General features: G+C 42.9%; 1 protein-coding gene across 1 annotated transcript in view; it reads left to right on the top strand.

Annotated features, from left to right (window-relative positions):
* MORC1 (MORC family CW-type zinc finger 1) overlaps positions 1–15506 on the top strand; it is a 201465-nt gene that overhangs the window by 170912 nt on the left and 15047 nt on the right. The window contains exons 24-25 of the mRNA XM_066347035.1: positions 7123–7210; positions 9305–9358. Of these exons, the coding sequence (XP_066203132.1) occupies positions 7123–7210; positions 9305–9358 (142 nt within the window). The remainder of the gene's footprint in view (positions 1–7122; positions 7211–9304; positions 9359–15506) is intronic.

Genomic DNA, 15506 nt, shown 5'->3' with positions numbered 1-15506 from the left:
CGTGGCCTGTAGAATAGTCCCCAAAGAACGGAGTTCTCCTACCAGTTTCTCACCTTCTGTCAGCATTTGATCAGAAGTAATATGTGAGTCTCAGCTTTGAGTTGGGTAACCATATATTTGAATCCTGGTTTATACTCACTAGTTCTAAGATTCAGGCATGTCAGTTGGTCACTGAGACATTGTGGTATGTAATAAATTATGTGCCTGTGTATATCTGAATAAATGTGTGCATATTATTAAAAATTAGGGATATGACCACATGTCCAATAATTGTGACAGGCTTTCTTGATAATAGCAATACTTTTTAAATCATTACTGTATTTTACACATTCACCCAAGTGCTTTGTATACATTTGCTCTTTATTTCCACAAACTTACAAGATTAGTATTATTTTTGCCTTTTTTTTTATGGATAAGGAAACTGAAGCTTAGGGAAACTAACACAATCAAAATCTCAAAGAAAATTGTACTGCTACTAAGGACAAGGCTGGATTTAGCCACTGGCTCCCTGATTTGGAATCTCATGCTCTTAACCACTATGTGTGTGTTTGTATATGTATATATGTGTATATGTGTGTGTGTGTGTATGCATACATACATACAAACATGTAGGTATATATATGTGCATATATGCACATATAATTACACATGCTAATACATACATGTGTATATATATGAAATAGTGTGTGTATGTGTGTCCACACCTGGACAGAGTTTGGACGGACCACTGTGTATCATCATTTTCTTTTTCTTACTTGACTAATTTTTGTTCTGCATCTAAGAGTATCATTACTGTTCATTTCAGTGAGTTACATGTGATCAAAAAGGAGATAATCTGACTGAGTATACTAAGACGTTAAAGTACATCCACTTCTATAATTAGGCATCAATAGCAGAAGCCATCTCCCTAATGAACTTGCCTGAACTCATTGTACTATTATCAACTGAACACTTCGAAAGCTAAATGTGCTAGTAAATCAGCTCTTTGCTATACCAGTTTGAATTTTGTGTGGTGATTGTTTTATAAGAATATTCAGTAGAAAAAGAATTATACAGAACACACGCTTTAACTGGAACAAAATGAGCTCCTCATTTACCAGTTTTCTCTTTTGTCTTCAGCAGTAGTACGTTTTCTCACATTTTTCACCAGTGGAAAAAGACTTCTTGTCTTCTTTGTTTATTTTTTCTCCAGTACAGCTCTCTTCTATATATCGTCCAATGTTTCTTGTGTTAACTAGTGCTTAAATCCTTTAGGGCATGAGGATTGTGCCTGGCTCTGTATAATGTGGAGGACACCACATCCTCCAACACTCACTCTTGCCGGCCATTTTTGCCCTTTGTTGTCACAAGGCAAAGAGAGTAGTTCAAGCCTTTTCAAGAGTGTGGAGTGTTCCCTCCACTCGGTTCACTTTGGACATGACATCGTCCTTTCCACACTGCCAAGGTAGAGTCAGGGCACCTCTGTTTAGTTCCTGTTGGAATAAATTAATAAAAATTGTAGCTTTAGCCCTGGCCGGTTGGCTCAGCGGTAGAGCGTCGGCCTGGCGTGCGGGGGACCCAGGTTCGATTCCCGGCCAGAGCACATAGGAGAAGCACCCATTTGCTTTTCCACCCCCCCCCCTTCCTTCCTCTCTGTCTCTCTCTTCCCCTCCCGCAGCCAAGGCTCCATTGGAGCAAAGATGGCCCGGGCGCTGGGGATGGCTCCTTGGCCTCTGCCCCAGGCACTGGAGTGGCTCTGGTCATGACAGAGCGACGCCCCGGAGGGGCAGAGCATCGCCCCCTGGTGGGCGTGCCGGGTGGATCCCGGTCGTGCGCATGCGGGAGTCTGTCTGACTGTCTCTCCCCATTTCCAGCTTCAGAAAAATACAAAAAAAAAAAAAAAAAAAGAAAAGAAAATTGTAGCTTTATTGTCTATTTTTACCACTTGATTGTGCTCAGTTTAGCATTTTCCTATCTTATTTTTTGTTTTGTGTGTATTAGTTTGTTTAATCTCCAAAGATAGTAGTAATTTCTTTTTGTGTATGTGTGTATGTTTGACAGAGAGAGAGAGAGACGGAGTGAGAGAGATGAGAAGCATCAATTCTTCATTGGGGCTCCTTTGTCTCTGTAGTTGTTCATCAATTGCATTCTCATATATGCCTTGACCAGAGGTGCAGGGGAATACAGCAGAGTGCATGACCCCTTGCTCAAGCCAGTGACCTTGGGCTCAAGCCAGCAACCATAGGGTCATCTCTGTGATCTCATGCTCAAGCTCTCAAACAAGTGACCCCTCGCTCAAGCTGGTGAGCCCACGCTCAAGCCGCATGAGCCACGCTCAAGCCAGCAACCTTTGGGTTTTGAACCTGGGTCCTCTGCATCTCTGTTCTATGCTCTGTCCAGTGCACCATTGCCTGGTCAGGCAGTAGTAACTTATTTAAAATATTTTCTTATAAATATTTATTGATTGATTTTAGAAATAGGAAGGGAGAGAGACAGAAAAAACATTGATCTGTTTCTTTCTGTGTGTGCCCGGAGTGGGGATCAAACCAGTAACCTCCGTGTATCAGGACAATCTAACCAACCGAACTCCATGGCCAAGGCAGTAGTAACTTCTTTAAAAACAGGTTAGATTTTCCACACAGTGTGTAGCATATATTAGTATGTATTCAGAGAATACTTTTAATTAAATTGAAAGGGATTAATGGAAAAAGCAGTGAATAGTATTATTGCTGGATATTAAAGTATTTTCAAATCACGGGTGTGATTGAGTTGTGTGAGAGGCAAGTAAGCTAAACTGAGATCCAGACTATTACATTTTATCAGATGGTCTTAAATATTAGAGTACTATCAAATCTCAAATAACTTTTAACAATATTTCTTAGGCAGTTAGTATGTGCCAGGCACTATCCTAAAGGTTTTATATATGTTAACTAATTTAAACCTTATAACAACCCTATGAAGAGATAGTTTTATTTCCCCCATTTTATTGATGAGACAATTGGGGTATGAGGCAGTTAAGTGATTTGTGCAGCATTACATAACTCTTAGGTAGTAGAGCTGGAATTTGAATCCTGGATGTCTGGTTTTATAGTCCTTGTTCTTAACTGTTAACCTTGTAATAATGCCTTGTTCTGTCTCGTTTAGGTAAATTTGATAATAAGGTGGACTTCATGCATTTCAGCTCTACAAGAGCACAAACATGCTTTGTGTTATCTTAAAATGTAAAAATACCAAAACTAAATTTTAAAAAGAAAGTTTTTTTTCTAGTTACTGCCAGTTACTAAAGCAAAAGAAAAATCCATAAAAGTAAATGCACTAGCAATTAAGATCTGTCAAAACCGCCCTGGCCAGTTGGCTCAGCGGTAGAGCGTCGGCCTAGCGTGCGGAGGACCTGGGTTCGATTCCCAGCCAGGGCACATAGGAGAAGCGCCCATTTGCTTCTCCACCCCCCCTCCTTCCTCTCTGTCTCTCTCTTCCCCTCCCGCAGCCAAGGCTCCATTGGAGCAAAGATGGCCCGGGAGCTGGGGATGGCTCTGTGGCCTCTGCCCCAGGCGCTAGAGTGGCTCTGGTCGCAACATGGCGATGCCCAGGATGGGCAGAGCATCGCCCCCTGGTGGGCAGAGCGTCGCCCCTGGTGGGCGTGCCGGGTGGATCCCGGTCGGGCGCATGCGGGAGTCTGTCTGACTGTCTCTCCCTGTTTCCAGCTTCAGAAAAATGAAAAAAAAAAAAAAAAGATCTGTCAAAACCATGAGCTGATTCCTGGTTTTGAAAAGTGGAGCCAGGCCATTTTCATGCCGTCCTAGTCTTTTTATTTCACTGGGTTGAAGAAGAAAGAGTGTCAGGTTACCTCAAGTAGGAGGAGAATGCTTCTCCTTAGCCAAGACCAGTTTATTAACTAGGTGGGTGTTTAACAAGAACAACTGGATGACCAGGTACCTTTCTGGATCCCTGCTCATGTCTAGAAAGAGTGGAGTTGTGTTAATGCAAGTAAGAATTTTTTTTTTTTTTGAGGAAAAGTTACTCTGTTGAGAAGAGACTATGACTAATGAGTGAAAAGGACATGGCCCTTAGCTGGAACTTTCCAGAGCTTGGCCATCATCATACACAGAGACAGAACTGATTCAGTGTTGTAGCTTACCTAGTTGAACTTGATTAAAACTCCCAGTTCAAACTTGCAGGTTTAAATTCTATAGGAATTCAACTGAGATGAGCATCATAGCCAAGGACCTGTTATGTTTCTGGATGCAAGTAATAGCTTTGAAAATATTTCTTTCTTGAATTCCTGAAAAGAGACAAATGTTAAAGACAAACTCCTGATTGTATTACCAAGTCTGGGAGTCGAATTATCAGTAAGGGAAGAGGGCTGTTCGTGGTGGGGACAGGACTCCCGTAGAAATGGCAGCACTTGGTCCCCAAGTCCCCCAGATGCGCAGTATCCACTTGGTTTATGGATAGTAGTGAACAGGTACCAGTTTGTGCCCATAGTTCCACACTGGGCGTTTCCTGGCATGCCTCCTTGAAGGGTCTTTCCTAGATTAAAGGACTGCTCTGTCCTCATGGAAACCTGAACTTGGAGGGTGGAGAGAGGTTTGATAAGATACCCTCGGGAACAAAAGAAAGGTGTCATTGAAGAATACAATCAAAGAAAGGGACTCAAGACAATAAATAAAGGAATTTTTAAAGAATTCTTAACCATCTACTTTCAGACCCTGCATTGGTGATATTTGGTATCGTTTTTGTTTGTTCGTTTGTTTCTTTGTTTTTTAACAGTATCTGATAGTTTTCCTGATTTAATTTCTCAGGATAAGAAAAAGAGAAAGGTCTCTATGTTTGTGCCTGGAGACCCCAGGAGCCGGACAACCTGTCAGCTTTTCTAGTCAGTCGTGTGGGACAGAATCCCCAGGGAAAGGCTATTGAATGGCAGCTCTGTGGAGGAAAGAGCAAATAGCTGGATCCCAGGGTCCTAGATAGAGAGACAGAGAAGGAGTACACCCGACCAGCTTGAGCCTAATGGTGGGTGGTCTTAATGATCAGGAAACCAGAACGGTTGAAAATCAGAATAACTCCCCAATCAGACTTTGCATGAAGTTGTGTGTATAAAGCACATAGCAATGCTTAGTGCATTTTTGGCACTTTATAAAAGTGGTTGAATGTGACCAAGGGTTTGGAAGATACTCAAGTTTCCCAACATAGGACACAGTTGGCCTGCAATACTTCCCTCACATTCCCCCACACCCTGAACGAACCCTATAGCTGCTAACTCCTCTTCTCCAAATATAGGCCAGGGCCCCTTCTCTCAGGACCTATGATGTTGCATTTTCACTCTCATCTTAGCATGTTTTTCTAGAAGTACTTCCTTAGAAGATTGCTGAAAAGCTCTAAACCCAAAAGAATTTATACCAGCCACGAAAAGGACCAGTGCTGAGAGGAGGAGAGGATGGACCCTCCTCCACCCTGTACTGGGGGAAGGGAGGCTGGATTTAGGGAGAGAGAGGAATGGCTTGTGTGAGAGACCCCTCACCCCTCGGTCCCACCAGAGCAGCCATAAGGTTCACCACAGGTCCCCTTTCCCAGGGACTCCAGATGCAGCTTTTCTTTCTGTGCTCTCTGGTTTCTGCTCATCTTCATCACTCAGCCCCCAAACACTCATCATCTTACTAGCCAGACAAATAATTCTGCAGAGTGCGTGCATGTGTGCATGCGTGTGTGTGTGTGATATTTGATGTTACACAATGCTGAGGATTTTTAACTTTTCAGATTAAATCTCCTTAAAACTATAAAAATTAACAAATTGTATACTTAAGATACTAGGAATGCAAATGATACAAGAAGCAGCTGTTTTATCTTTTATGTGCCATATTATTATCCAGTGGAAAAGTTTTGTCCATCCCTTGGATAATGTACATGAGATTCTTGGAACACTCCAACATGAAAACACTGTTACATATATACTTTTAAAGATGTGGTAGCTATGAATTTCTAGATTTCATATTCTTCCAGGAATGAAATAAGTATCGTGTAGGTGGTTAATCCTAGAAAACTGTCTCATAAGAAGGGTGGGGTACTGCCTGACCGGGCGGTGGTGCAGTGGATAGAGTGTCGGATTGGGATGCCGAGGACCCAGGTTCGAGACCCTGCGGTCGCCAGCTTGAGCGTGGGCTCATCTGGTTTGAGCAAAGCTCACCAGCTTGGACCCAAGGTCATTGGCTTGAGCAAGGGGGTTACTTGGTCTGCTTGGGCCTCCCGGTCAAGGCACATATGAGAAAGCAATCAATGAACAATTAAGGTGTAGCAACGAAAAACTGATGATTGATGCTTCTTATCTCTCTTCGTTCCTGTCTCTCTGTCCCTGTCTATCCTTCTCTGTGACTCTCTCTATCCCTGTAAAAAAAAAAAAAAAAAAAAGAAAAGAAAAAAAAAGAAGGGTGGGGTACTACTAAATGAAGCACTTATCAGAATTATCAGAACCGTGGCCATCACTGTTTGGAAAGATCTGGGTCCATGTATAATTTCCAAGAGTGTCCTGGAGGGTCCAATGAAAGGACTTAGTCTGGAGAGTTGAGTTTTTTGGTTTTCTTAGGGAAAAAAAAAAAAGTCAGTAAGCCTGTAGCCAGCCCGTTTTCCTCCAGGAATTCTGCAGTGTTGGGAACACTCAGGTGGGTACAGGGCTTTCCTGGACTTCTTGGCTTTGGGTGGGAGTTGTGAGCCCTTCCTTCCTTTTCCTCTCACCTTCTTTCCCTTCTGTCCTTCCTTCCACACACTTTGTAAGGTAAGTGTAGATTAACATGCAGTGGTGCGAAATAATACCCAGCTCCCCTCTGCCCTTTACCGAGCTTCCCGTGATCATGTTTTGCAAAACAATGAAATGGGATTACAATGAGGATATTGGCATTGACTCGGTCAAGATACTGAACAATTCCACCACCACAGCATTCCTCTTGTTGCCCTAATCTCCTTCCTTTCCCCAGTTTGTGCTTTTTTTGAGAACACTTTGGTGCCAGGGGGGTAAAAATAATTTGGTGGGCTTCGATGTTCATCTTTGTTAAAACGTTCAGCACCAGGAGTCAGAGCCAGTCCTGACAGATGAGGGCTGTGTCTTTTTTTTCTGCTACATTTCCATCTCTGCTGTGCTTTTATTCCCAGGGAGGTTCTTCTGCATTTCTTTCCTGATTATCAGCTACCACCAGAATTTGGCTACTCATCTATGGAGGAATTTGCAGAAAGTCCAGAGGTAAGATGGTTTTTGTGGAACTCTAAGGGAATGACAGAAAAGCCTGAACTTAAAGCTCCAGTCAAGAAAAATGTAAAGTGGTACCAGTAAGAGGAGTTTAGTGAATGAAGATAAAGATGTTTATACCTAATGGAGACTCAGAATTAAAACCAATGTGGCTAAGGGTTAAGTAAGCCTCAGGGAGGTTTTACAGACTGAGAACAAGCATTTGCAGAGATCCAAAGAAATGGGGCATAGTCCCTGACTTCCCTCCTGTGCCCAAAATAAAATACAGTGTGTCCATAAATTCATGGTGCACTTTTGACTGGTCACAGGAAAACAACAAAAGACGATAGAAATGTGAAATCTGCACCAAACAACAGGAAAACTCTCCCAGTTTCATACCTATTCAGTGCAGTTCAATGTGGGCTCACGCACAGAGTTTTTAGGGCTCCTTAGGTAGCTATCCCGTATAGCCTCTACAGACTCGTCACTGACTGATGGCCTACCAGAACGGGGTTTCTCCACCAAACTACTGGTTTCCCACCGAGTAATGTTATTCCTATGTGGTGGCGCTTCGTTATAAACATGCTGATATTCACGTTGCACTTTGGTCACGGATTCGAATTTAGCGAGCCACAGAACACACTGAACTTTCCCCTGTACCGTCCACATCTCGACTGGCATGGCCGTGGGCTGCTCCGCTGTATACATGGTGTTATATCATCATCTGCGCATGTGCACATGCTGCCACATCATCCTACAGAAACTAGGAGGGGTTTCTTTTTATTTGGTGCAGATTTCACATTTCTGTCGTCTTTTGTTGCTTTCCTGTGACCAGTCAAAAGTGCACCATGACTTTACGGGCTCACTGTAGAGTTTCTAGCTCATAGATACACTTCCTCAGCCACTTTTTCTGAGGAGCTGAGGTGAGGATTGAGCGGGTCAGCATGTCAGGTGCTCCAAGCACTAGTCTTAGTAGAATATTTAAGACTTCACACGGAAAGAGGAGGGCAGCTGTACTTAACAAATCTGTCCTCAGGGACAGCACCACATATGAAAGGACGGAAACTCTGATTAGCCACCTGGGGTGTACAGGGTGAGTCCCACAGTGTCCCCAAGCTGAGTGAGGTGTGCAGGCCCATAGCCACCAGAGTGCTCCCAGAATGGAGAAGGGCCTGTGAGGGGCAGGAGGTGGGGAGGGCTCCTTCCACCTTCCTGCTCAGTGCTGCGGTGGAAAGGGAAGCATACACGTGGAAAGGCTTTAAGTGCAAAGAGCACCAACCCATCAATTTTGCCGAAGCGCCATGAGCTTTCATCCGACCCTAGGAGAAGCCCGTAGTTTTCTAACCTACAGTCATCGTTTCTGCATCTTCACCCTGTCCTCACGCCTCACCGTCTCCCGTTGGGCTTCTGACTCCACTGTGTCTCTGGGACTGTGAACTTGTGAGGCCACCAGCAACTGCTGTCTGACAAACGCAGTGGTCAGTCACCTCGCCTGACTGCTCAGGGCCTTCAGCCCGTCCACCACTCCCTCCCTCTTTAAGCACTTTCCTTTGATAGCTTCTATAACAACACATTTTCGTGTTCTTGCTTCCCTCCTGGCTCTGCCGGCAACTCCTTGTTCTCTTTGGTTTCTAAATGTGGGCATGTCAGAGGTCTCATTCCGGAATGCTTTCTTCTATTAAATGGCACTTCTTGGTGATCCCAACTAGTCTCTGTCTTCAAGTCCCACCCCTTAGGCCAGGACTCCTCAGTCTACTTCTGAGGTGTTCCCATCCAAGAAATCCAAACTCCCACTACCTTCTTGACATCGCTTTGAATATTCATTACTTCTCATTCACTTTTCCTTCAACTTGGTTTTGTTATTTGCAGTATTTTCATGCATCCTGTATTAATTATGTGGACTATCTTAATCATTTTTTGGAATGAGGTAAAGGTACCTTAGTGAATTAATTTAATTAGATGCAGGCTTAAAAGGCCCATTGTATCATTGTCGGCCAGTTCTAGGCTTTGATGCTTCTTTTATACTAGATATTCCACATTGTAACTCTGTTGTAAACAGCTGGCTCTCTAAAAGTTAACATCCTTTTTTATTATAATTTATGAAAACAGCTGGATCAGTGCCCAGAAGAGATGAAAAGAAAGCTGAAAATATGTTCCGAACAGGTAAGCTTCCTTTCAATGTAGTCATTTATATTCTAAATGATCCTGTATTCCAAAGGAGAAATAATACACATTTCCAAATGTTGGGTTTGGAAAGAAATCAAATTTGTATTCAGTTATCAAGACTTAGATTAATGTGTAGCATATCAGATGTCACAAAGCATCCTTCTGAGTTTTAAAATGCAAATGTTTCCACAGCATAAAGTTTATGAGACATTTGGAGTAGGACTGTTATTTGTACTGGAAACATGACATTCTGAGTCTTTAAGAAATTACCTCACTGGTGGTGCAGTGGATAGAGCCATGACCTAGGACGGTGAGGTCCCAGATTTGAAACCCCAAGGTTGCCAGCTTGAGTGCAAGCTCACCAGCTTGAGTGCAGGATTGCCAGCTTGAATAGAATCATAGACATGATCCCATGGTCACTGGCTTGAGCCCAGAGATTGCAGTCTGGAGCCCCCCCCCCCCCACCTCAAGGCACTTACGAAAAGTAATCAATGAATAATTAAAGTGTTGCAGCTACAAGTTGATGCTTTTCATCTCACTCCCTTCCTATCTGTCTGTCTAATTAAAAAAGAGAGAGAGAGAGAGAAAAGAAAGGAGGGAGGGAGGGAGAAAACCAGAAATTGTGTGCAGATTCGAGTTTTCATTGCAGTTAAGGCCTCTTAAATCATCAGTGGGTTCTGTGACTTTAAATGGAATGCTGAATAACGAAACCAATTTTACCAGAGGCTGCTGATGTAAACAAGAGTTAGGTTCCTGTGGCATCTCATCAACATAATGAAACAATGTTGAACAAAAATACCTTTATTTGAGGACCTATTGTATTTTGGACAAGTTCATATTTTTCTAGGTTTATTGTTTGTTTTTTTTTATTAGCCTATCAACAGTTTTTAGAGTTTATATTTTTCCATTATAAAAAATGTTATAAAAATAATTAGTGCTAATTAAAAAAGTAAAAGAAAAATTTTAAAAATCATCCATAGTTCCAAACCATTCCAAGATCACTGCTATTACTATTTTGATGTGTTTTATTACTTCTCCTTCTCTCTCTCCCTGTCTGGGTAGTTTTTATTTTTTACAGTCTTCAAATAATACAGTGTATCACATTTTCGAAGATTTCCTGGGGTGAGAGTAGTTCCTAGAATTTGTCAGTTCTGTTAAAGAAGTATCTTTTAAAAATCATATCCCCTTCACTCTCTTAATTTACACTCAAGGAACTGAGACTCCAAGATGTGAACTCCCACACTGTGGGTCAAATAAGTTTGCAAATATGATGTATATGTTTGCTCGCTTATAGTTTGCATTTGATGTGGAGGACAGGCTGTAAGCAGGCAGGGTCCTTTTAGCCTAAGGCTTAGTTTTAAGACTAGCCTTTCCCACCCTTCTAGTCCTAAGCTTTTCGCAACACCTTTGACTATTGCATGATGTGGGGTGGTGCACTCTTATGAGGAATCCCATTTATGTCTCTGATAAGTGATTTTCTATCAGAGACTTCCTTTCTGTATTTTTATATTGGCTTAAAAGTTTTGATTTCTACACTATAAAATGGGGGCAGACCGGGGGCTCACTCTCTCAGTTTCTGAAATTAGCATTGCAGGAGAGAGGCAGCCAAGATGGCCGAGTGTTGAAGGAGAAGCCAGTTTGTGCAGAAAGAAGGAGATGGAGAACAGAGGGGGGTGAATAAGGCTGGTAAGCTAGAAACCTTTGATTTTAGGAAACTCGGATAAGTCAGTGGCTTTGGGAGCCCTGAATGGAAAGGGAAGTGTTTTCCCACTGTGTGTATTTCTCACCCACCGAGTGTGAGCTAGGATGAAAGATAATGGCCCACCAGTTCTTGGCTCTGTTGTTTCATTACCATCTGTCCAAATCAAATGCAAACCTGCATTGGCCAGCAGCTATGATGGTGGCCGCGGCTACTGGCTTTACACACACTAATCCCCAAGTTTTGACATAGGACAGCCAGAGGTTCCCAGATTCATCACAGAGGCCACACAGTCTGAAAGTTTTCATTGACACCAGGATCAATCCTGAGATGTTAGATCTCTGCTGACTGTGTGTGCTCAGACAGGTACAACAGCTCCATCATTAGCACATATATTAGTGTCTTCTTCTGTGTGCTCATACTGTTAAAGAGATAACTACAGGCTCAAAATAGTGTCATTTATGTAAAAGCCCATGATACCAAACCTAGATTTCATACCTGACCTACTTGCTGTTTTCAACTCCCTAGTAATCTGGAATTTTCTGGTCAACACCAGTGAGGTTATTATCTGTCATGTTGGCTGTCCTCATCCCTATAGATAGGAAAGGCAATTTGCATAAGAAAAACCCTTATTCCCCACCCCAAAGATGCCTTGGTCTAAAAATAATCCGTTCTTTTCTTTTGTTAATAGCTTCCTTGCCCCACCTTTCTTTCTATAAAAAAGCCTTCCATTTTGTACAACCCTTGGGAGAGCCCTTCTTGTTGCTAAATAGGATGCTGTCCACTTAATGAATTGCTTAGCCAATTAGATCTTCAGACTTGCTCTTATGGTTTGTTTTTCTTTTAATAAATAAATTTTTATTAATTTTAATGGAGTGACATCAATAAATCAGGGTACATATATTCAAAGAAAACATGTCTAGGTTATCTTGTCATTCAATTATGTTGCATACCCATCACCCAAAGTCAGATTGTCCTCCATCACCTAAGGTTTGTTTTTTAATAATGCTTGCAACCATCTTCTGGAAAACTATCACAACAACATGCAGATCTATAGAGTCTAGGAGGTGAATGGTGCCCCCTGGAGTTGTGTAAAACCACAACTATAAGCAAAGCCATTGCCTCATCTCTTTCCACAGTATAAAGCCAGTAGCCATGGCCACCATCACAGCTGCCTGGCCCATGCAGGTTTGCATTTGATTCAGACAGACGATAATGAAACAACAGAGCCAAGAACTGGTGGGCCATTAGCTTTAATCCTAGCTAGCACCCAGCGGACAAGAAATACACACACTGGGCTCCAAAACCCACTCATTCAGTGCTCACAAAGCTACTGACTTATCTGAGTTTCCTAAAATCAAAGGTTTCTACCTCACCAGCCGTATTCACCTTTGTTCCCCATCTCCTACTCTCTGCACAAACTGACCTCTCCTTCAGCACTCTGCCATCTTGGCTGCCTCTCTTCTCCATCACATGGCCTTTCTCTGCTGTCCTCTCTAATGCTGAGAGCAAGCTCCTGGTCTGCACCATTTTATAGTGCAGAAATCAAAACCTTTAATCCAGTATACATACAAAGAAGTATCTGATACAAAGTCACCCATCTGAGGCATAATGAGATTCCTCAAAAGGGTGGGAAGCTATAACAGCCCTCCCTGTTTACAGCCTGTCCCCCAATGCAAACTATAAGCGAGTGTAAAGCCAGGAGCCACCATCGTGGCTATTCACATGCAGATTCACATTGGATTCGGACAGATGGTAATGAAACAACGGAGCCAAGAACTGGTGGGCCATCATCTTTAATCCTAGCTTGCACCCAGTGGGAAAGTAAAAACACACACTGGGCTCCAAAACCCACTCATTCAGTGCTCACAAGCTACTCATTTATCTGAGTTTCCTAGAATCAAAGGTTTCTAGCTCACTCTAAAGCCAGCAGGCAGGGCCGGGGCCACTATCACAGCAGCCCAGCCCTTGCAGGTTCGCATTGGATTTGGACAGTCGGTAAAGAAACCATGGAGCCAAAAACTGGTGGGCCATAACCTTTAATCCTACCTTGCACCCGGCGGGCAAGTAAAAATACACACTGGGCTCCAAAACCCAGTCACACTCAGTGCTCACAAAGCCACTGACTTATCCGAGTTTCCTAGAATCAAAGGTTTCTAGCTCACCAACCTTATTCTCCTCAGTTCCCCATCTCCTTCCTTATCCCAGATACAAACTCTGTACAAACTGGCATCTCACTCAGCACTCCGCCATCTTGGCTGCTTTTCCTGGCCTTCTCCACGTGGCCTCCTCCCGCTGCTGGCTCTATTCTCTCTGCTCTCTCATGCTAACCTCAGGAACCAAGAGCCAAGTCCCGTTCTGCCCCCATTTTATAGTGTAGAAATCCAAACCCTTAATCCAATATACATAATAGGGAAGTCTCTTAATACAAAGTCACTTCTCTGAGGCATGATAGGATTGTACCACCTTACACCAAAAAGGGTAGGAAAGGCTTAATCCCAAAACCAAGCCCCAGGCTACAAGGATTCTGCCTGCCTTTAGCCCACCCCAACACACATTAATATCACCTGGGCAACGGCCTCTTTAACAAAGTGAGCATAATACATTTTATCTGCCCAACACTCACCAAACTTATTCACCTCTGTTCCCCGTCTCCTTCCTTCTCCCTGCACAAACTGGCTTCTCACTTAGCACTCCACCATTTTGGCTGCTTCTCCTAGCCTCCTCCATATGGCCTTCCTCTGCTCTCCTCTCTAATGCTAATCTCAGGAACCGAGAGAGCAAGCTCCCAGTCTGCCCCAGTTTATAGTGTAGAAATAAAAACCTTTAATCCAATATACAAACAAGGAAGTCTCTGATACAAAGTCACTTATCTAAGGCATAATGGGATTCCTCATGAGAGTGCATCAAAAAGGGTGGGAAAGGCTTAGTCCTAAAACCAAGCCCCAGGCTACAAGGATCCTGTCTGCCCACAGGCCGCCCCCAACACACATTAATATCATCTGGGCGATGGCTTCCACGTGGGCAGCGCCATCTTTAACAAAGTGAGCATAATATATTTTATCTGCCCAACAGCGAGCAAACATATATATCATATTTACAAACTTATTTGACCAACACACAGCAAAAAAGTTTGAGACACTTGGAGTTGGACTATTATTTGTACTGGAAATGTGACATTTTGAGTCTTTAAGTAATTGCCTAACTGGTGGTGGCGCAATGGATAGAGCATCAACCTGGGGTGCTGAGGTCCCAGGTTCAAAACCCCAAGGTCTCTGGCTTGAGCCTGGATTCACTGCCTTGAGTTTGGGATCATAAACATGGTCCCAGTCACCGGCTTGAGCCAGAGGTTACTGGCTTGAAGCCCAAGGTTGCTGGCTTGAGCAAGGGGTCACTGGCTCAGCTGGAGCCCCCCTGTAAAGGCATGTGTAAGAAGTAATCAATGAACAACTAAAATAAAAGCACTACAAGTTGATGCTTCTCATCTTCTACTCTTCCTGTCTCTCTGTCTATCTCTGTCTTTCTGTCTCTTACTAAAAAAAAAAAGGAAAGAAATAACCTGATTTTATAAATGAAATGGAATTATGAAGTAAGTTCTCAAAGACATATAACTAGGCAAACCTGAAATGAAAATTAGAACCTAAGTCAGATTTCTTCTTAGAAATGCTGTATTTGAATTTTAGAGTATGCCTAAATTTAAAACTCTGTTGATATATTTGCCTCTGATGTTTCTAATTAAGTGGCTACTGGACTGTGATAAACACAAATGAAGACATATTGTAGGTGTTGGGCAGATAAAATATATTATGCTTACTTTGTTAAAGATGGCACTGCCCATGTGGAAGCCCATCACCCTGGTGATAATATTAGTTGCCCTCTTGCTTGGGATGGGAGTGATTATGTTAATATGTGTTGGGGGAGGGCTTTCGCACAAAAAGGTTTTAAAAGGAAGAGAGATAACGTTCTGGGGGAAGAGTGATTACGTTCTAGGGAGAGCAGAGAGGAGAGCAGAGAAAGGCTATGTGGAAGAGAGGAGAAGCAGCCAAGATGGTGGGGTGCTAAGGAGAAGTCAGTTTGTGCAGAATTTGTGCAGAGAGAAGGAGATGGGGAACAGAGGTGAATAAGGCTGGTGAGGTTAGAAACCTTTGATTCTAGGAAACTCAGATAAGTCAGTGGCTTTGGGAGCTCTGAATGGAAAGGGAAGTGTTTTCCCACTGTGGGTATTTCTTGCCCTCTGGGTGCAAGCTAGGATTAAATGTAATAGCCCACCAGTTCTTGGCTCCATTGTTTCATTACCATCTGTCTGAATCAAATGAGAACCTGCATGGGCCAGGTGGCTATGATGGTGTCCGTGGATACTGGCTTTATAGTAGGTCTTAGTTTCTCATCATTGTTCAACTGAAAAGTGAGTTTATTTTCTGAATAATGTCTTGCTGAAAAAGCAGT

The sequence above is a fragment of the Saccopteryx leptura genome, chromosome 8, assembly GCF_036850995.1.
Source record: "Saccopteryx leptura isolate mSacLep1 chromosome 8, mSacLep1_pri_phased_curated, whole genome shotgun sequence".
Taxonomy (NCBI): Eukaryota; Metazoa; Chordata; class Mammalia; order Chiroptera; family Emballonuridae; genus Saccopteryx; species Saccopteryx leptura.
This window is presented reverse-complemented; position numbering and strand designations above follow the sequence as displayed.